At 37.0% G+C, this 22,072-nt stretch overlaps 4 protein-coding genes across 4 annotated transcripts; 1 reads left to right on the forward strand and 3 right to left on the reverse strand.

Annotated features, from left to right (window-relative positions):
- Positions 1 to 541: 541 nt before the first annotated feature.
- LOC126786835 (uncharacterized) lies at positions 542 to 2,272 on the reverse strand. Its single transcript, XM_050512788.1, has 8 exons — positions 2,168 to 2,272; positions 1,982 to 2,047; positions 1,798 to 1,895; positions 1,672 to 1,709; positions 1,438 to 1,525; positions 1,070 to 1,342; positions 904 to 969; positions 542 to 817 (listed from the first exon to the last, which is right to left on the reverse strand). Exons 1-8 carry the CDS (start codon positions 2,226 to 2,228, stop codon positions 671 to 673), a joined length of 837 nt encoding a protein of 278 aa, XP_050368745.1. The 5' UTR covers positions 2,229 to 2,272; the 3' UTR covers positions 542 to 670.
- Positions 2,273 to 2,938: 666 nt separating this feature from the next.
- LOC126786824 (ATP-dependent zinc metalloprotease FTSH 10, mitochondrial-like) lies at positions 2,939 to 8,108 on the reverse strand. Its single transcript, XM_050512776.1, has 8 exons — positions 7,885 to 8,108; positions 7,572 to 7,803; positions 7,366 to 7,437; positions 6,393 to 6,523; positions 5,472 to 5,954; positions 4,602 to 5,369; positions 3,724 to 3,951; positions 2,939 to 3,603 (listed from the first exon to the last, which is right to left on the reverse strand). Exons 1-8 carry the CDS (start codon positions 7,933 to 7,935, stop codon positions 3,124 to 3,126), a joined length of 2,445 nt encoding a protein of 814 aa, XP_050368733.1. The 5' UTR covers positions 7,936 to 8,108; the 3' UTR covers positions 2,939 to 3,123.
- A 1,414-nt stretch (positions 8,109 to 9,522) lies between these two features.
- On the forward strand, positions 9,523 to 10,907 carry LOC126786832 (uncharacterized). The gene has a single exon (XM_050512784.1). It carries the CDS (start codon positions 9,567 to 9,569, stop codon positions 10,788 to 10,790), a length of 1,224 nt encoding a protein of 407 aa, XP_050368741.1. The 5' UTR covers positions 9,523 to 9,566; the 3' UTR covers positions 10,791 to 10,907.
- Positions 10,908 to 16,351: 5,444 nt separating this feature from the next.
- LOC126786831 (abscisic acid 8'-hydroxylase 2) lies at positions 16,352 to 20,836 on the reverse strand. Its single transcript, XM_050512783.1, has 8 exons — positions 20,569 to 20,836; positions 19,800 to 20,118; positions 19,533 to 19,682; positions 19,074 to 19,328; positions 18,833 to 18,922; positions 18,363 to 18,548; positions 17,825 to 17,943; positions 16,352 to 16,686 (listed from the first exon to the last, which is right to left on the reverse strand). Exons 1-8 carry the CDS (start codon positions 20,793 to 20,795, stop codon positions 16,581 to 16,583), a joined length of 1,452 nt encoding a protein of 483 aa, XP_050368740.1. The 5' UTR covers positions 20,796 to 20,836; the 3' UTR covers positions 16,352 to 16,580.
- Positions 20,837 to 22,072: the final 1,236 nt, after the last annotated feature.

Genomic DNA, 22,072 nt, shown 5'->3' on the forward strand with positions numbered 1-22,072 from the left:
ATAATTGCAATTAAAAAAGGACTAATTGAAAGATCTACAATTAACATATTTAATTATGACGTTAATTTTAGTAGTTGACTTATGGTTAGAAGATTTAAATTGTGGCAATTTATGTAATTTTTCTTAAAACAAAACCTAATAGTTTAGATTAATTGTCAAAATTGCGGAAGTGAGTTTAGTTTAGAATGGGGTTAGAAATTGGGTGTATGAAATACCCAAAAGAAAAACATGTATTTTAGTATTTTAGACTTGTAACTTAATCAACCACCTACTTAGTATGTTGTGCACATGTACAGTATACAAGTAAACGCGTTGTGTGGCTTTCAGTCTCAGTTATTTGCGTATCAAGGTTGGATTAATTCTAAAGGCTACTTCATACTGCATTTGAAAACCATTTGCATCTATTGGAGTCCTCATCATGGTTCATTGGATTTAAAGTCTCACATCTTGAAGCCAAGGATAAATTAAGAAAGCCGATCAACTATATCTGTGTACTCGTTCTTTATGTTAATCGAGAAAAAAAATATTAATACATCACTGAAGTGCTAAACAATACATTAATAAGGCAAATTAAAGATACATGCAAATGAATTACTAAGTAGTTGAATGTTTATCAATATGCTTGTTTAGCAATGAGGTCTTTGAAGCTAGCTAGGCAGTCACTGATGCCTCATGCTTCCACTGCTATTATATCTGAGAATTTTTGAATGTTCATCTTCATTTCTTCAACTCCGAAGAGACCTGGAATTGCTTCTCTGATATTATGAATGCTCTCTATTGCATAATCAGCACCTTTTGTTACTTGGGAGCTGCCCACCTATGAATGATATGCGCACATTTTGGTGAGGATATACGTTAATGTAGTTACTCAAGTACTGAAGGATCTACTTCTTCTACACTTACCAATACAGTATGAAGACCCATCTCCTTTCCCGCTTGTATGTTACGGATGCTATCGTCAAAGAAGAGCTGAAAGAAGATCATTATCATTATTAATTTATTGGGAATATTTGGAATGACATTGTTTAACAAAGGAACGAGTGCATTGGTTTCACATCAATTGTCTTACAGTTCTTTGGGGGTTAACGTTGGCTTGCTGAAAGGCCTCTTCATATGCATTTGCAAATGGTTTGCAAATTATTGGAGTCACTGGAAGCTCTGATCCAGCATCAAATAAACTAGAATGGTCAAAATATTCTCTGCAGCCTGACCTGAACTGTGAGGCTTCATTATTGTTAGTTGGATTCAAGGTCTCGAAGCATATGACTCCTTCGAAGCAGTCCTTCAATCCAAGTATACCAAGAGTTTTAGCTACATGGACCTTATCCCCGTTTGAAAAAATCTGCATGATGCAAAAACATCATCAGTGAAATCAAAGCTGGAAGAAAATTAGTACTTAGACAATCAAATTGTTCCTTTATGCAATTTGCAGCTTACCAGTTTCCGATGCGGGAGGCTAACCAGCAGACTCCTTAGTACATGGTCAGGTCTTAGTACCTTATAGGGTAATCTTCCGTGAACGAAACTGTAAAATTGGAAATTTGTGAGGTTGCAAAAATGTAATGTCTAATGTGTTTACCCTACAGTGTAGTAAGTTGCTGTTGGTAAATTGTCAATATGTCTCGACGAATGAATGAATACAAGGAGAAAACAAAGGAGGAAAATTGATACCTGTGATAGTCATCATTGTCAAAATCATAACCAATGGCCTGGACAAAGAACAAGTATAAAGTGAGTGGAATTGTCACAATGTGTTAGATAAACATCTTACAGAAATAGTGAAGAATCTATGTATACCTTTAGACCGGCCATTGATGTCCCATAATTCTTGTATAGTAGTTGATTCACATCTTTGACTCTGGTTTCTTCTATGCCTAGTCTTTGAACCATGTATTCTGAGAAAAACACACCAGATCAAATAACCAAGTTAACAATTACTGTAGATATTTGATGAAAGCTCTCATGGTGATGGATCAAGTACCTTCAATGTTCTTGGTGCATTGCTTAGACAAACCAGAGCTCAAGGGATAAAGGGTATCATCTAAATCTGCAGCACAATGTAGCATAAATATATTTCAAACACAAGCTATTAGGTGAATTCATCTTTTATATGTATAAGCATGTGTGCTATGGGACTTAACAAGGATGAAAATGAAGAAAGGCTTACCGAAAAGAAGACACTCATATTTTGGCATCTGAGGCTGCTGGTACTGGTTTTGAAATTCCATCGTACTCGCTTTACAAACTAAAACTTCAAAAATAGTGGAAATGAACGAGAGTCGAGGGATGAATTTATGCAGAGTGTAGAGAGAATATATATATGATTCAGAATGAATATTCAAGGACATGAATGATGAATATTGATGCAGTCATGCCATCCTCTTTTGACGTTGGCCCGTAGCTCATCGTCTAGAAACAATATGATGCGACTGGACTGACCAACTTTCCACACGATTCAAACCTATACAGCCGAAATAAAGAAACAAGGACACTTCTAAATGCTTTTCAGTTCCAACTTTCTTCGACCATTCATGTTGAAGTACACATGACTATTCTAAGAAAAGTTTGAGTTTGTATCATAACAAATATATTCAAACTATCACAAACTCGACAGTTTACTCTTTCAAGTTTTAATTTCGACTGATTACTCCTTATACTTTTAAATTCGAGCAATCTGGTCATTCCGTCATCCTTCCATTCAATTTGAGTGTTAAGTTATTTTTAGGCAAACAAAAATCAGATGGACTTAACACCCAAATTAAATGAAAAAATAACGGAAATACCAGATTGCTCGAATTTGAAAAATATAAAGAGTGATTAATTAAAATTAAAACTTCAAACAAATAATTTGTTGAGTTTGTAAAACTGTAAAGAATAACCAATATTTTATCTAATATTTTAAGGTGCAATTCTAGATGAAAAACGGAATCACAAAACATTAAGAAATGTTCTCTGGAATCAATCACCTTGTACATAGTTCTGTAGTAAAATAGGGATTGTGGTATGATACAATTTTCGTCCATACAAGAAATATGCCAAGTAGTTAGCACAGACGTTTATGATTAAAATGACAAAGGGAATAACAATTACAATGTACAACTTACAAACAACTTCTCCAACAAATTAAGTAGGGAGAACCTGAGGCTCTAGAGGTGAAGAACCGTTGTCCTCAGGCCCGACACTAACGGGAGCCTTGACAGTTTTCTCATCTTGATCTTCAAAACCATCCATAAATCTATCATAATTGCTCACTTCACTCGACTTATATGGTCTCTCTCCCAAAACCTTGAGAAGGTCATTTTGGTGAAGGACTTCCTTTTCCAGTAACAATTCTGCAATTTGAGCCACTTGGTCTTTGTGTTTCTCTAGGAGTTCAACAGTATGCGCATAAGCCTTGCCAACCCATTCACGTACTTCACCGTCAATAAGCGCTGCAGTCTTGCTGCTGTAGGGCTTTGACATCTCAAACCCGTCATCTCTTTGAGGGAACGAAAGAAGACCAACCTTGTCACTAAACCCATAAACTGCAACTTGGGCATACGTCATCTTTGTCACCTTTTCCAAATCGTTTTGGGCTCCCGTCGAAATTTTTCCCAACAGAACCTACAAATAAATTACATATTCAACATCACTGTTAGCTGGGGAATGAGTTGCAAAACTGTTATAAAACATTTCCCAGTACTGGCGTTTATTATTGAAGAAAAGAAACTGTTCCGTAGCTACCTGTTCAGCTGCTCTACCACCAAGGGTCATGCAGGTCATATCAAAAAGCTGCTCCTTGGTCATGAGCAGGTTTTCACTTGGTACGTACTGGGCAAACCCAAGTGCTGCTGTACCTCGAGGAACAATTGTCACTTTCAGCAATGGTTCAGCATGCTCTAAGAACCACCCTGCAACGGCATGCCCTGACTCATGGTAGGCAACAGTGCGGCGTTCAAGCTTGCTAATAACCTGCATGACACAATGATGTCAAGATGATTGATAGAGGACAAATCATAATAAACTTGGAAGGCAGTAAACAGAGGACAACTTGGATTATTTAAAAGATGTCAAAAACAAGCAAAAACAAACATAAAATAATGAAACTTCAGGGAGCACAGTATCGCCTTAGGAATAGCCTATTTATACCAGTGAAGCTATGAATCAACTTTTCTTCTTACAAAGAGGAGGCGGACTCTAATGATCATTAAGCATGCAAAAAGACTCCACTAAAGATAAATGATTAAATACTCATATCCTTTTCTTCTAAAACATATATTTCTTCATGCAACACATCTGAACTCATTACTATAGCAACCTGCTACACCAAAAGTCCAATTTGAACCAAGATAAAAGGGGCAAACTAGTATTGCTACATCATGCGACCAAGTCCAAACTGTAACAAGTAGTCTTATACATGAATTAATTTTTCATTAGATATGTAATGATCAGTTCCATAAGAAGTCTAGACACAAGGGACATTACACAAAGGTCCAAGTCCTAACAAGGACAGATATAGTAGGTTTTTTCTTTCTTTCTAAGTAGAATTCTCAATGAAAAAAAGTTAAATTACTTAGAAATGAAGAATAATTAAAAATAAACTAGAAACAGAAAAGCATTACCTTGTTCTTCTTTTCCAAACCACCAATTATCCTATCTATAGCCGACTCAAAATGCTGCATCGTAATTATTGAACTGTCATTCCTGGCAGCTATTAAAGCACCTTCATTGCAAACATTGGCAATGTCAGCTCCAGCAAATCCTGGAGTAAGAGCTGCAAGCCTTTGAGAGTAATATGATGGCTCTTGATCAAGTTTGAGTTTCTTCAAGTATATCTGAAATATCTGATTACGACCTTTGATATCTGGTTTATCAATGCTAATCTGACGGTCAAATCGACCAGGCCTTAGTAAGGCTTTGTCCAAAATATCAGGCCTATTGGTGCCAGCAAGCACAACTACTCCAGCAGTAGTCCCAAACCCATCCATTTCTACCAGCAATTGATTTAGAGTGCTTTCACGCTCATCATTGGACCCTGAGAAGCCCCCACGCCCCCTTGCTCGACCAATAGCATCAATCTCATCAATAAATATGATACTAGGAGCACATTGCCTTGCTTCTTGAAACAAGTTTCTGACTCTGGAAGGTCCAACACCAACAAACATCTCCATGAAATCTGATCCAGATATAGACAGGAACGGAACACCAGATTCCCCTGCAGTTGCTTTTGCCAGAAGGGTCTTTCCTGTACCTGGAGGACCCACCAATAGAGCACCTTTAGGAATTTTGGCTCCCAAATCTTCATACTTTTTAGGATTCTTCAGGAAATGCACAAACTCCATGATCTCTTGCTTTGCTTCATCACAACCAGCAACATCTTTAAAGTAGATCTAGACCAATAAACAATATAAGAATGGGAGAACAAAAAGGATCACGGTAGAACTATAGGAAAAATAAAAACCAGCATTTGAAATATGCAATAGAAGACTAACCTTATTCTTTGCATTTTTATCTACTTTTGTAACATGGGCTTTTCCTATGTTGAATATTCCACGACCACTCCGGCCGCCAGAACCACCACCAATGCCTAATCCACCTTGCATTCTCCTCCCCATATACAAGAGGGTTCCCAGAAGGACTAATGTTGGTGCAAACCTCATCACTTCTTGATACCAAACCATTTCAGAAACATATGTAACAGGAACATAGTCATGAGAATCGATCCCCATAGCTTCCTGGGCATCCTCCAACTTCTCCTCAAAGTTTTCAACACTTCCAATATTGAAAAAGTATTTATACTCGCCCCCCTTTTCACGAGCAGAGGTACCATTAATAGTTCCTTCAACAACTTCATCACTCGTGTGACTACGTGGTGAGCTACGTACATATACTTTCGCCACTGATTTATTAGAAACAACTATATGATCAACCAAACCTGGTTCCAGAAGTTTGTTCTTAAACTCTTGGAAACTTATCTGCAAACAAATGACTCCAGAATATGAGTACGAAATAGCCAGCATATACTGGTCATCAACTACATTAATAATATCTCTAAAGGTAAACTATACAGGACCTTGTCCATGACCCGACCAGTAAACAACTCAAATCAATGATTTTTAATATTTCTCCAGATATTAGGGAAAGAAAGATAATAGGTACGACGAGCTGAAGACCAGCTTTACATCATCTCCTAAAGGGCATGGAGGTTGTCCTGCTAAAACTCTTATATAAACAATACAGGAAGAGCGCTGGAGAAAAGGAAAAATGCTGGACTCTAGAGCGTTTTCCTTGGTTTATATATGTACACTTTAACAAGTTGTCAAAAGAAGAAATACATATACAACATGCCACTACAGTCCCAAAAATCCATAAACCATATTAAAATAAATAATAAATGTGTGATGGAAAATTACCTGTTTCTGTTCACTGGAGCCAAAAGAAAAAGAAGAGAAAAATAGCCCAATCATTAATAAAGGGACTAAATTCTGGAACTGCTTTATAAAAGTTTCCTGGAAACTGCCCTGATCATCTGTGCCTGACTCGTCTGACATTTAAAGAAAAACCCAAGGTCATATACTTGACGATATTTTAGATACATAACATGTCATGAAACTAAAAAGCATATTCTTGAACTTATAATGAGGATTGAGACTATTAAGCTAGGGGAGAGAAATCAAGATGGAGAGAGAAGAATGAGAACAAGGATATACTACACAAGCAGAAAATCTTATCGATATGTAAAGACCTCGAAAAGAAAGAATAATGCCCACTAATTCTACCGTGAATGTTTAGGATTACCTCCTAGAATCCTATTTGTAAAGTTAAGATACACAGGATTGCAGTCAATCATATCATTATTACAGGAACACACAACCTATTATATCCAATTTACAATGAAACTGCTTTATTTCCTACAGAAACAGTCAGACAGACATATAGCCTGGAAATGGGAGGGTATTATCAGACTCTTGACATGCGTGTAGGGCTAAGCATCCTGCGGCTGGAACTCTAGAAGCAACAGCAAAATTGCCACAAATAACTTCTTCAAACCAGCAACTAAGTGAAAAAAAAACTCAGGCACTGTTTAGAACTCCTACATAATGCTTGCTTGTAAACAAGAAATGAACTGAAGCCAAAGCAGCAAATGACTTCTTTTACACAAGACAATATGGGTATTTCGACACCAATTATAAAAATTTGAATTAATAAAAGCCTAAATCACTATTCCAGCACCGGTCGATGTTTCACTGAGATAAATATCCACCATCAAACAAAAACTACAAACTAGTAATGGCACTTTCTAAAGTAGAGTAGATATGATCCAACGGTCACATGAGCAAAGATAACACCATTCCAGCTATAAAAAAACAGAGATAAAAAACTTACTTTTGGACTCAGATTTCTGATCATTCCCTTTCGGAATTTCTTTCTTTTCCTTGGGATAAAAGTTCTCAAAATCTGAAACACCAATACAACATACACATCATTTATTTTCCCACCAATATCTTTCATAGCTAATAGCATTCATTAAGCATAAATAACCAAATCAAAACAAAAGCAAAGCAATTAGTTAAAAATGTAAACTTGCTTACTCTTTTTCTTTGGGGTTTCACTAGAAAACAGCCTCAGAAATTTAGGGTTGCCTAGAATATAACTCATATCAGAAACATGGGTCTTATGCGCTCCTATTGCCGAAGCAATATAGAACCTCATAAACCCTGAATCCCCATCAGCCCGACCCAGATACGAACCCGAACCCGCAACTCCCAACAACCCTTCATTACCGTTCAGAGCCGCCGATCGCCCATTCCGACCAATCAAATTCTATAACAACCAAAACCAATTAAACAACAAAACACACAACTTGGTATCAAAATCAAAGCAGTAATATTGAAGAAGCTTTACTTTGGAGCGAGAGGATCGAGATAAGGAGCGACTAATCCTTGAAAAAATCATCACTTTGAGGCTGAAAAGGAATCAGTGAGATTCGAAATATGCTAAAGCTTGAGTCTTTGAGGGCTCAATCGATTATCCCATTTGGGAATTTGGATTCTTTTTGGTTTTTTTTTTGGAAGAGACAAATTGAAACAACAATGATATATTTAAGGAAGAAGAGAGGAGACTGTAGAATGAGCGAGAGATAAATACGACGGTGTTTTTTTTTGGGTTCAGAGATATTTGATTGCGGTGAGCAAAGACGTCATAGTTTCTCTTTTTCTTTTCTAACTAAAATGGGGTCTTTTCTTTGGCTTGGGAAAGAAGACAGGATCACGCCCACAGCTTCGAGTTTTTTGAGTTGATTTGTTTGTGTAAAATTTCTTGACCATAAGAAACATGTTTTGGTCTGGTTAAAAAACAAAGAAACAGGTTTTGATCAATTTGGTGTGGTCAATCCACAAATCTCTCTTACAATTTGGAAATTATAGGGAAAAGATGAGGAGTAGACAAGTTAGTGTGGTTTACAAAGGTAAGTGAACCAAGTTGTAGAACGATAATCTAAAAACAAAGAAGAAAAGCAAACACGTGTACAAATAAAAATGTGATTTATTGAATATCAAGCGCGGGGTTACAATCTTTGGGAACTCCTCTGATTCTATCTCCGTATATGACTTGACTCAAGGGTGACGTGCACTTGATCTTGAGATTTTGAGTTTGATTTGGATTTGGTTTTGACGAAGAACGAGCGATTTGGCCGCTTGATGATTCTTCGTGGACTTGATGTTGGATTTGGATTTGATGATTCTTTGTGGACTTCGGAATTTGTCGAGAGTGATCTTGCTCAAGTGATTTTTTTTCCTTCTTCTCCACCTAGAAATCTCAATCTCTTCATGTTGAAGGGGTGTATTTATAGTGTCAAGGTTTATATTTTGTAGAATATTTTAATGACACTAAAATAATAAATTCTTTAATTGTATAATTAAATCAATATGTATTTTCCGATTAATTTAAAATTAGTTATTCTCATAACTAAATTAAACAGAAAATAATTGATTTAATTATGACCGTTAAGAAATTTATTAATTTAATCAAATGTCCGATTACCATTTCGAATCGTCAATGACATTCAATTTTCTGCTGCAATTCGGAATTACGTAGCTTCGATTACGATCATCTGCTTATGTGCTGACACGAGTTTTATTCGGATCTGCACCAACTTTGTTGACTTTTGAGCCACGTGTGCAATTTTGTCGGGCTCTTGGTCGATTTAATTATTTAACGAAGATAATTTACTTCATTAAATTTCATGTGTCTACACAAATACAAGGGCTTAACTACTTGTACGTGTAATAACCAACACCATAACTAGGGCGAACATTGTACAAACTACAAAGGTCTCCATTATATGGTGGAGGAGAACTCCACATTCCACAAGTTAGGGCACCTTACTAATGATAGGTTAGGTAGTAATTAGCAAACAATTCTATGAACTCAACCCTCATCAAGTTTGGGCTTCTCTCAAAAGCAGTTTAGGCCCAATCAACCCACAAGTTGAGCATTACAATGGGCATGGTCAGCCGAAACACACAGTGTGTCTCATCCAGTCTTGTCAAGGATGCTGCTTCCAGTTTATCTCAGCTCTCATTAGAATGGAGAAGTCGCTGGTTTCTTGTCAAATTGGAACCATGGAAGCCAGGTCAGTGTTTCTTCACTCCAAAACACTCCCACTCTGTTATACAGATAGACCCAACATCTCTCTCAGACACCTTCAACTCAATTCCATCAACCCCAAATCTTCTCACTCCCACCACACCCTTAAACCCCTCAAAACCCAATCAAGATCAAAATTTTCACAAAACCCACTATCCTTTGCATCACCAAGATCAAGAACCTACTTGTTAACTCATCTGAAATGCTCATACTCAAGCACCACAAGCCCAGAATCTCATAACCCATTGCTAAAACCCTTCAAGAACCTATCTTTTGATTCATTGAAAGCTACCCTTTTCAAATTAACCCCCTTTGATGTCATAAAGTGGTCTGGGATCTTATCAATTGCAATTGCAGCCACGAAATGGACCACCAATTTGGTGTTGAGCCCATTTCTCTGGATGTACTTCAGCTGGACTTGGATGTTCTGGCCATGGTTTCTAGCTGTTTCGATAAGCCTTTTCGGGCTGTACTGTTTTCGTAAGCATTTACTTGGTGAAGCAAGCATTTTTGAGCAGCTTTCTGTTGTTACATCAGTGTTCACTTGGCTCACACTTGTTCCACCTGCCCATTTCAATGGCTTCCTTGAAGGTTGGCCCTATGTGTTCTTCCTTGTGTACCATTATTTCTTTTTCTTCAATGTTAGTGTGAGTAAGCGTTTGTATGGAGATTACTATACTCGCCCACATGACCCTAAGTGGGATGTGAGCCCTCCGAGGTGGTATCGCCTTTTGTTCAGTGTTGGAGTCATGGCTGGGCACTGGCTAGCTGCATTTGAAGGGCCAGAGCTGCACCGTATTCCTGGCGGTTGGAGCAATGTGGGGATTTGGGGATTGATAGTTGTCACTCTGCTAATGCAGTATAACTCGACATTGTATCTTGCAAAGTATTCTGAAAAAATTGTGGTGCCAACTGCTGTAGTGCAGTTTGGGCCATACCGGTGGGTGCGCCATCCTATATATGCATCTACAATGCTTCTGTTTGCCACTTATTGTGTTGCGCTTCGAGCACCATTGAGCCTGCTATTTGTCGTAGCAGTTTGTGTGTTATACTACGATCAGAAGGCGAAATTGGAGGAGGCTTTGATGATTGAGACTTTTGGGGAGAGATATATGGAGTATGCCAGTAAGGTTAGGTACAAGTTCATTCCTTTTATCTATTAGTTAGTCCTAATGTATGCTGTTATCGATTATGTATTCTCAATGATATAATGAGTTATTTAAGCACTGAGTTTCGGATGAACATGAGATGTGCTAAATTACTTAGAGAAGAGGAGCATCTACGATTAAATTGTCTTTTATGCTAACCATATGAAGTTTTATCCTTGTTCTGTATTATCTTGCCATACTTGTTCAGTGTCTGTTGTATTCGATTATGACTTGGCCATCCACATAGGAAAGTTGAACATTGAGTATGAATTAACATATATGGATGGCTTAGATACAAATCATTGAAGAGAATCTTGAACATGCTGTTGAAGTAGAAGACTGGTGATCGGGTTAATTAATCCCATCTTGGTATTAGGTTGCAGTTACACACTTTAATCTGTTAATTTATTCTCTCTGTTTTTCTTTTAATAATCTGGTAATTCATTCTAAGAGGGAAGACTGTTGATTGATTTTTACAACCAAAGTCGGTTGAGGTAGGAACATTTTATTTTATTTTTTGGCAAAAATTATTAAGATAGCTTGAAGTAAATCCAGTGTGGAAATTTGAGAGCTCTAGCTGGTTACAAAAGAACTGCCATACGAGATTACCGTGAAGGCTATTTTTGTTTAATCGATAATGGCAAGGGCATGAGGGAAGGCTAAGCATGAGTTTCATCAAGTTTCTCCTTTCCAATTCAATATATAACCTTTGGGGAAGAAAACATTGAGATTGTGACCTAACTTGTCTGCAATGAAAGTTGGTCCGTTCCATTTCATGCTTTTGCTAATACTGTAGGTATGACTCAATTGTTCAAGTCAATTCTTTCTTTCTTTGTCAATTTTTCAGTTATATGTCCATCAATGATCTTTATTGCAATGCTCAGGCATGCACGCACGCACATCTGTTGTTGGTAAATGACATTGTCTCTGCAGTCAGTGGATTTTGAAGTAGTTTATTATCTCTGAAGTATAAGACTTTGTTACTTGTGGGGGTTTGTTATGTTACTGCTTTGTTAGGTGGTTCATCTTGTCTCTTGAACCAAGTGTCATTCCCATTCTACTGTTGGATCTTGAAACATCCTTACCTTTTTAACTGCTCCCTCCTTCCAGATAGAGAATCTACTGATTAATATAACTCTGATTGGCAGAAAACTAGCCCTTATTTTGGAATGAATCAAAGCATTTATTAAGTAATGTCTGGTTCTGATGGAGTTGATTTAAGAAATCATGTTACCTTTTCACATTTGTAACTAACCAAGTTATGAATCTCCATTTGAGGCAAGATTTAGAACTTTTTGCCAAAATTTAGTAGTAATGCTGCTATGTCACAACTCTGTATCTAGGAAAGGAATGGATATATCAAATGTAGAAAACTATCTCACGAACATGATGGAAAGATCATATTTTTAAAATATATAAACTTCTTTTTGTTATATGGAAGAAAATATTTTAGTTATCAACTTATCCCTGACAACCATGTATGTGCTCAACTGTGGAAAGTTTTTTTTTTTAAACTAAAGAGGTCAAAAGCACAGGATAGTTGACATACAGCATTACAACACTTATTAGGAAAAAGAAAAATCCTGTGGGGATCAAGCAACTCAAATGGTTTGTTTCTATGGATTTCTAATCTTCATAACACTTTGGTCTTTTATGGCTATCAGCCTTTCTTTCCGCACATGATCTCCTGTTTTTTGTTCACATAATTTATAGGCAAAAATGTCAATTTGCACCCCAAACTTGGTCATAATTGTCAGTTTACACTATGAATTTGCATTTGAGTCAATTTACCTCTTAAACTTGGTAAAAATTGTCGATTTGCACTCCATCCGTTAAATTTAATGTTTTTCATCCAATTTTAAGTCACATGTCATGCATTTAAGGGGAAATATAACATTATATATTTATTCATATTTAATAATGAAATAAATTAATAAAATTATTTAAGAGGAACACTTGTTACTATATTTTTTATTTTACGTGATATGGTATGTTAAAAGATATTAGAAAAATATAAATAAATACTTAGAAAATTAAAAATAAATGTGTACATATAAAAATATATATATATATACACAACACACTATATTTGAATGGGTGGGTATATTGAATAAATAATTCGAAGTAGGGTTAAGTATGTAGAAAAAAGATGTAAATAAATAATTTGATTAAAAAAATAATCCTATTTTTAAAGAATATTTTTATTTGTTTTTTTTAAACATATAAATAGAAAATGACAACAGTACCCCTCGTGTGCATGGCATGTGCTGCAAAATTGGATAGAAACAATTAAATTTAACAGATGAGGTGCAAATCGGTAATTTTTACCAAGTTCAGGAAGTAAATTGACTCAAATGCAAGTTTAAGATGCAAATTGACAATTTCAGCTAAGTTTGGGGTGTATTTTGACAATTTTGCCTAATTTATATCTGTAGGTTGGGCAGCATGAATTTCTTTTTTTCTTTGAAAGAAGGGCAACATGAATATGTTACTTGTGTGAAGCTAAGGGTGGTTGGGAAACATATCCAACATTAACCCAAGCTTTTGGTGTGGTGAATAATTTGTTTCCTGGTTTACAACTTATGTTACACATAAGGACTCTCATTTTCTTTGAAGCAGAACTATGCTAACTGGGCATGCAGCATGATTATATTTTTTGAGACTTGAGAGGATGGAACTTTGATTTGATAATATAAGGACTGGAGCATAGCTTCATCTTGTATGTCAAGTTTCCTTTTCTCTTTCTTTTTTTGTTTTTTCTTCATGTAGGTTCTGTGCAACTGCTTCTGTTTAGCTCATGTTAATTGTGAGATTTTTTGGGCCAGTTCCTATTGATTTGCTTCCTATTATTTTGTGATTCCAGAATTTGTTCTTTTTCTCTCCCTTTTTTATATATATATTTGTAATCGTTTTATAATTATGTTACATTAGCATTCACCGTCTTCTATAAGTGATCCCCTTGTTGACATTGTAACTCATTTACTCGAACAGTACCAAAGGACGGTAAGCGTACTCAACTCAAATTATAATAAAATAGTAAAATATACTTGCTGAGACGTCACTAGTGTAAACTCTTATATAGTTACTTATCTGGACTCCTAAAGAACAATGGAAACTAGTGTTGGTCCTTCCAGGGAACCTGAGTTTCTCAAGATGCAACTCGAGGCTGTCTCTCCCTAGTAGAGCGTCCACCCTAGCTTGCCAGTTATTCTGCAAACCAACAATAAGTTCCCTAATTATTGCTTCTGTCTTCTGTTGATTTGCAAAGTAGAGTTTCTACCAGAAGCACATGGCCCTTGGAAACACAAGTTATCCTGTCTTCTACTATCATGCTTAGTTCCATAATCTCTCATGTTTGCAGGCAACAGACGATATAGGTCATCTCTGCACATATTAACACACGAGGGAACTCTTACAAAACGTTCAATTTCGATGACAATGTTTGCATATTGCAGGTCTAAGGCAGCAGAGTTTACTCGGTGGGGTGGAGCATTTAACGCCTTGTATTCGCTAAAAATTGACGGACAGAATGTTTGGCTTCTGCATCTGCCCTAAGGAATTCCATAAACAAACTCAATGCAACTGAAAATTGTGAAGACAGATCTTGCCAAAATAATAGCAAAATAATCATGCTCCACAGGGACCTGCTTTCAAATTCTCCAGCTTGAGCCGCCTCAGTTCTACCTTGTTCTGAAACTCAACCGAGATTGGACCATCTAAGTTCAAGAAGAACGAGGTGCCATCTCCTCGTACAAATCTGCATTTACTGAGATTAAACTCTCCACCTTGTTGGCTTGCTCTTCCATGTCCTCCCATAATGGATGGACGACACCATTGTTGAATTAATCACTCAGAGTCACAGACTCACATCATAATCAAAATTCTTCAAACTACGATCAGAACAATAATCCTTCCCAAGCCTGGCCACATATTTTGTTATAAGGATCATATCCTCAAACAATTCACTGGTTATTAAACCTTGGATGAAATTTCATTTGGTGGCAATCCCCACCGAACCTGAGATATGGCTCAGAAGAATACGATATTGTTTAGGACTCAGATTCCCAAAGATGGATCAGCTTAGACATCACACTTGCAACATCAATTGCAAGAACTCAACCAGTGCTTCCTCCTTCCTCGTTTTAGTCCTGAACAAATTTTTATACCACTTACACCAAGCCAAATCAATCAAGCTGATCAATTTCTTTATATCCAGCGGCTACAAGGATTGAAAGCTGAAACAATTGAGGCTCTTAATATTGTTAATGTATGTTGATAAACGTTATTTGTGTTCAGGATATGAACAATCATGCATGAATGATCATGGTGCAGATTTAAGATTTTTCATTTAACGTCGAATACAGTATTTTAGCATTTCATCTCACATTCTCAAATGGAAATCAACATTGTGTAGGATGCGATCACTCGTCATTTACAATAGTGACTGGATTCCAAGGAATCCAATTTTTTGATTTCACAACTGAAATCAATCAACATTGTGACATATGATTTCCCATCTCCTAAGAAACTTTAATGAATATTAATACACGTTATATCACTGTTCTGGTTATCAAAAAATGAAGTAATGAAGAGTCTCCCACCGTTGGCATTGTCACTACCACCACGACTCCATCACCAACATCATTTCTCGTCACTGCCCCAGTCACTGCCTACATCACTGCCTGCATCGCTCTTATCAAGTGTGTAGCATCATATAAACAAGAAAATACAGTAGTAATAGTCACACAAGTAGGTACCGTTATAACAAAAAAAAAAGCAATAGATTCATACTATTTGTTATGTATCATAATGTGAACGCGGCTCATGGAAGAATCTTCCAATTAGAATTTAGAACTGCCATCCAAAACTGTCAAACAGTTCATCCAAAACTGTCAAACAGTTCATCCAAAACTGTCAAACAGTTTTGATGTTTTAGCTAATATACGATTTTCGATTAGTATCACCATAGCAAAACCTTCAGTCCTTCACCAGAAGACAAACCCGTTTAGGTTGAACATCCCTGCCTATCATTTTCTTGCTCTCAACCTCTAGTTCCCTAACATATTATACAACCATTTTCAGCTTTTCCTGATCTCATTCTCAGATTTCCAAAAATATATAACTGGACATGTTTAGTAAACCACGTAGGCAACAATGTTGTGCTGAGACATTCCCCTACGTGGAATTCTAGAGTGCACACCTACAACATATCTATCCATGATGTTCATGCACATAGACACCTTGTGACCACATCATTTGTCACTTGTGTTCATTAAGATTTTGCAGAAGGGGACAGAACTCCCGGTTGGCCAAGGTTAATTGTCTCTCAACTCTTTTATTTCAACACCCAAGTTAAAGAAAAATCTCAGAAAACTGAAAGTTACTTCATTTACGATAAAAGCCACACAGATTTGATCTTCAAAACCCCCAGGCCAAGAGAACAAAACTCTGCCATTCACTCATTCAAAACTGTAATTTTTTTTTTTGAAAAGTCAAAACTGTAATTTTGCTCTTAAAGGAATGAAATTAACTTGCATTTCATTGATTATTGCAAATTACATTAAGTTGACACTGACTGATTGACTGAACTGAATGCCAGACGCTTACCCTAGTTATGCTAATGAACTTGACATCGGATGCCCAACGACAAAGTCAAAAAAAAAATTCACAGATGAAAGAGGAGGAAAAACTAGAGTCTCAATGGGGTCTGGTTGCTTGCTTTTTATCCCCATCGGAAAAAGGTTTAGGATGGTCGTCAAGAATCTGAGAGGACACTTCAGAGTTCAGACTTGGATGTCATTTGGATCAAGTCTCATTCTTATTCCTGAGAGTCACTTTGATGGGTAATCCCTGTTTGGGAACTGGGAAAGGGCCATATTCAATCCCGTTGTCGTCGCTCATCAATTGCCACCTAAAATTGCCATTCATGGAAATTAGATATCAGTTAAAAACAATCGCCATCACTAATATGTACAAGCACTGTTATCATCACAAACAGTATATCCGCTTATCGGAAACACACAAACAAAGTAAGACGCTAACAAAATAGTAAGGCTAATTATCCATGCATGGTTTCTCTGTGAGATATTTGATGATGTGAACAAGTATATTGTGGTGTAGATTATAATGACAGAGATGTGGAGACCATTCATGCCTACAGCTGGCATGCAAGCAACGTGTTTCATAGGATTCATAGCGAATTCCATCTTAGCAAGCAAGAGCGTGTTTCATGGAGTGTTCACCAAGGTGATCAACACTCTGTATCAACCCCGTTTTCCTGCTCAGCAGTTGAGCACCAGGTGGATGATCCAGTTAGAAAGTGACGCAGTATATAAGTAGTAGTTTTGCATTGACCTAAAGTAGATCCTAGGCTAAAATCTGGAGATCCGATGCCCTAGAGAATTAGAGAACAGAATCTAAATCACTAGGAATTGTCTCTGTCCTACTCCACGTAGTTGATTAGGGTTAAGGGCAAGTCATTTTCTTTTTTCATAGTAGTACTTTACCACTGAGGCTATAAAGTATAAACTCCTATCCAAAGAACATGGCGCATGCATGTAAGCCAGGTTTTATTCAGTTCGGATTTATATGCATGTCATTGATGGAAAGTTCTAATCGACTCTACGAGAAGTCGAGAAACCCTACATTACATACATATGCCACTAACACTCGAGAAGATTGAGGACCACTTTTATGGTTCCATTGCCTAAGGACCAGTTCTGGACCAGCAATCATTTCCCGGCCACTCGCCGTCTAGATAGTCAACTAAATGCCGACAAAGGCGAGAGTCAAATGTGTTCCTAAGTACATGTATAATTGATCAATGACATGCTCTCCCGAAGATACACCGACATCCTTCTTACTCTGTTTCATCTTTGTGAGAATATGTGATCGTTAATGCGATCGGTCGGTGAATGAGTCTTAAACACTCATGAAGATCATCAGGGAGCATAACCAATAAGGCAATAAAGATAACTTATATGTATATGTTCATCAATCAAAGAGAGAACTAATTTATATGCAACCAAAGAGCAGGATAACTAAATTACCTGTAAGTAGTTGTGAGGTGGTGAACGAGGATCAGCATCTCAAGCTTGGCCAGCTCACTGCCGGGACAGGAATGCACGCCATTACCAAAGGGCATATAAGTGTTGGGTCGAGGTGGAACCTGCACCATCACAAATACATACATCACAAAATACCCAAAACCAAGAATCATTCTAGTAAAACCAAGCAAGGAGGTAGTCTATTACGTACTACCCTACAAGACTAGGTCACATGACGTAGGATACTATGAAAGATATTCCCCCAGTACCAGATCACCTAGGCATAAAGTGGAAGATTCACATAATCACATTGGAACGAAAACGACATGACCGAGATAATGATCATAATTCATAACCTTATATATATGTTTGGCTAGAACAATAAGATAAGAGTGTTAACAGTACTGGGTCTGATATATGAACCCCCCCCCCCCCCCCCCCCCCCCTTCCCCCCACTTAGGTCACATGTAAACAAGGAAGGGGATATTCTATCTTCATTATCGTGAGGATTTTCTCTGGCTAAGATTTTGATTTTGGGTACCTCAAATCTTGAAGGGTCAAACTTCTCAGGCTGCGGGAAGAAATCTGCACAGTGATGAATGCTTCTGAAAAGGGGCAGCACCTTCCAACCTCTTGGGATAAAGTAACCCTCAAACTCCACGTCTTCCACTGCCTCTCTGAATGTGAACGATAGTATACTTGCTGTTCTTAGAGTTTCTTGAATCACCTGCAATATATTTCAATTCACTTTATTAATCATAATATGCAGACAGCATTAATGCATTAATGTAATATAAGTTCTAAACAAGGTTTCACTTGATCAGTACGTCATTATAATCGACAGTTCATTTACGATTCTATGTAGCTATACTAGTATACTATAGACAGTATAGAGCTTCATACTCTTGAAAAATAATCTCATTTGAACAGTTAGATAGTTTCACAACACATATCACTATGTCAGAATGTTTGGCAATAGGATGTTTATATTAATCAAAATGATTATCACACCTGATTAGTCAAAGGCATGCGTCTAGTATCATCCCACGTAAACCCGCGTTTCTCATTCAACATTTTTCGTTGAATTCCTTCTTGTTCCCTCTGAAACATCAGCTTGTCAACATCATTATGCATGTATGCTTATCATAAAACCGATGTTAGGAAGATAAAGAGAGTTACTATTCTCTTCCACAGGCTGTATACAAGCGATAAAAGCGGGAAAAAGAAAAGCATAATCGGATACGAAAATTACCGTAACACGTTCTAGGAGTTCGTCATTGTCATGAAGATACTTCAGAAGCCATGTTAGAACGCTGGCAGTGGTATCATGAGCAGCAAAGATAACCCCAATGATATTATCAGCAATTTGAGAATCACTGAAGTTTGGATTAAGCTGCTGATCTTTTGCTCTCAACAATTCTTGCAGCAATCCACCAGTTTGATCATCACCAGTCTCCCTTCTCTTTCGTATCAGTTCTCTCAATGTCTTATTCAGAAGCTTCCTTGCCTACGCATTAATCAGAAAGATCATCGGAATTATTTACAAAACTGATATGACACCCAAAAGAATAAGCTTAAGAATTAGGACCATACTATTTGTGTTTTCGTAGTATGGTCCAATTTATGCATGTTCTTTAACACCAAGTTAAGTCTTAGATATTTAAGTTTTATAATCTTTGGACCACAATATATAGAAAAATAAGACACCTACCTTCATGGCTTTGTGAAAGGGAGTTCCAGGTAGATCAAGCGCCATGGAATTATAGCCCTTCTCAATGCAATGATACAGATGTTTAATCCTTTCCACTTCGATATCCCTTTTGTTGCCCAAAACTGAATTCATTGCCACATCGAAAGCAAACTGGCATACCAAAACCAAACAAAACAGAGAAACAAACTTTTAGATTCCTTTCTGAAATGCACAGAGAATCCTGCAGTAAGAATTCCAAAAAATATTCCATTAAACTGACAGATATACCCTTTTCATCTCTTGCAAAGTGGTAATGGTGTTGTTCTTCCATGTGGGCAGAAGCTTCAGAACAATTTGCTCAATCTCTGAGACTGAGCCTTTTATTGCAGAGGGCAAAAGTGAAGCCTGAACAAGCTTCTTCAGCTTTGAGTGATAAGCCCCTTGGTGGAAGAATATAGCTTCTGGCCCTATCATCCTCTCTTTGCTTCTTGGGTAAGTCGGCTTAAAGAGATGAGCTCGAGTCACCAGCACCATTTTTACTGCTTCTTGGCTCGTTATCATCACACAGGGACACCCCAAAACATGGCTCTTGAATATACTTCCATACCTACAGTAAATGCATTATCAAAATCCAGCACAATCGTGTACTTATAAAATCCACTTCCTTTGATCCTTACTAGCTTGCCCCAGAAAAAAAAAAACAAAACAAAAAACAAAAACAAAAACAAAGCAACAAAAAGTCTTTACAAATTACAATCTCTGGCAATGTTTGCAAGAGATCAGATATATAAAACAATCAAACACAATTTTTCTTTGCACGTGAGCACTTATCGGTTCATATAAAGATTTAGAAATTCTTGCATACAAGCCTTGCAATCGACCCCTTGCAAAACTGAGCATATGTACAAATAATACGCAACAGACTGATAAGAGAGTCGTTGCAGTTGCATACAATAATGATAAGCAAGATTGGTTTTTTTCTTTTTTCCCGATACGAAGCATTTAAGAAGAGCTGGGATCAACTAGGAAATGAAAACCAAAGGTTCCATTGCAGTACCGTTTTTTCCGGACTGAGAAGAAGGAATTTGGATTTTTAGTGTAGAGCTCGAAAGTCTCTCCGATAATAGGCCAACCCATTGAACCAGGGGGGAGGCGCCTGTAGAATTTCGGATGCTGCCATTTCAGCATAAACAAGCCCAAGAGCAGAAGAACTGGTATCAAAACGAGACCAAAGTCTGAGTACAGAGCTGCAGAGAAAGGAGGTGGTGATGAGAAAAGTTGCATGGTGGTGAAGACTGAGGAGAAGTGTGAGAAGGATTGTTGATCGGGTGTGTGAAGAGGTGGACTTGGCACAAATTAGTGGTGGGCGAAGATGAATGGGGTTGTGGAGGGTTTTATCGTTGGGTTTAGGGACACTCGTCGTCACGTTTATGGCAACACCTTGCTATGCAATTTCTTCTTTAGGGTCCATCCCCCACCATCCTTTACCCCCACCACAATAACCATATCAGACATCGATAGGACACGATATTATAAAATTTGTTACAAAGGATTCAATCTGATTGTGAACCCTTGTTTAATCTAAAAAGAACCATCTAATAACACTTGTAACCTAAAAGGGAAAACTGATTCATTTCTTAAGGCAAAATATTGAAAAGTTTATCGTTTGAATGCATGACTCTTCTAGTATGAGTAGCATGTGTCAAGAAATTACTCTGGAAAAGATAGATGATAATTGTGATCGAGTAAAGACGATATATATTGTTACAGAAGAATGAAGAATTAGAGAAAAATATAGGACACGATATTATAAATGTCTCCTTATTCACTCATAAGGAGACACTTATATAGGCATTACATTGAATATCCCGTAGAATAAGAGATTATATATCCGTTTTTATCTAGACTAACATATACTAATTAGGACAAGATACACTAAAAGATTACAGAGATAATTCTCTTACAACACTCCTCCTTATATCGCGATCCTAATGTGTCATAGTGCAATACTATTGTCTCGGTAAAAACCTTGCCAAACAAAACAAAAACCTCTTGGGTAAAATAAAAAGCTTGATCGAAGGAAAAAGAGTACAAAACACCAACTACAGTTACATATAACATGTGCTAAAGGCTCAATCTGAAGTCTGCAAAACAACTCTCCCTGATTGGTAACTTAATCTCAGAGTTTATATAGATAGCGTATACGAACGCTCCTCACATTCTTCAAAAGTAGCAATGAGTCAATGATTTGAATATCAAATCTCGCCAAACATTCTTAAATCAAACATGTATACTTATCCGTACATGGATCAAAAGAAAAAGAATTACATAACAATTAAAAACAAGAGTTTGCAATGAAAAATAGATTCACGCGTGGTATGACATTTATGCACTTAAATAATCATAACTTCTTCAATACAATAGGTATAAACAAACCGTTAAAAGTTTTCGAAATTAGACACTCATGGTTTTCCAATGATATGTGGCTCACAACCTAGTTTGTTTGGAGCTGATCACAAAGTTATTTTCAAGTTGACTCTGCTGTTGATTCCGGACAAATC

The sequence above is a fragment of the Argentina anserina genome, chromosome 3, assembly GCF_933775445.1.
Source record: "Argentina anserina chromosome 3, drPotAnse1.1, whole genome shotgun sequence".
NCBI lineage: Eukaryota > Viridiplantae > Streptophyta > Magnoliopsida > Rosales > Rosaceae > Argentina > Argentina anserina.

Coding starts and splice junctions, on each gene's coding strand:
- LOC126786824 (XM_050512776.1), bottom strand. CDS start 7,935: ATGATTTTTTCAAGGATTAGTCGCTCCTTATCTCGATCCTCTCGCTCC. Junction 7,438..7,571: donor TGAAACCCCAAAGAAAAAGA/GTAAGCAAGTTT, acceptor TTGGTGTTTCAG/ATTTTGAGAACTTTTATCCC. Junction 5,370..5,471: donor ATAAAAATGCAAAGAATAAG/GTTAGTCTTCTA, acceptor TTATTGGTCTAG/ATCTACTTTAAAGATGTTGC.
- LOC126786835 (XM_050512788.1), bottom strand. CDS start 2,228: ATGGAATTTCAAAACCAGTACCAGCAGCCTCAGATGCCAAAATATGAG. Junction 2,048..2,167: donor ATATGAGTGTCTTCTTTTCG/GTAAGCCTTTCT, acceptor ATTGTGCTGCAG/ATTTAGATGATACCCTTTAT. Junction 1,526..1,671: donor GACAATGATGACTATCACAG/GTATCAATTTTC, acceptor CCAATTTTACAG/TTTCGTTCACGGAAGATTAC.
- LOC126786831 (XM_050512783.1), bottom strand. CDS start 20,795: ATGCAACTTTTCTCATCACCACCTCCTTTCTCTGCAGCTCTGTACTCA. Junction 19,329..19,532: donor CCTTTCACAAAGCCATGAAG/GTAGGTGTCTTA, acceptor ATTAATGCGTAG/GCAAGGAAGCTTCTGAATAA. Junction 18,923..19,073: donor AACTCCTAGAACGTGTTACG/GTAATTTTCGTA, acceptor CTGATGTTTCAG/AGGGAACAAGAAGGAATTCA.
- LOC126786832 (XM_050512784.1), top strand. CDS start 9,567: ATGGAGAAGTCGCTGGTTTCTTGTCAAATTGGAACCATGGAAGCCAGG.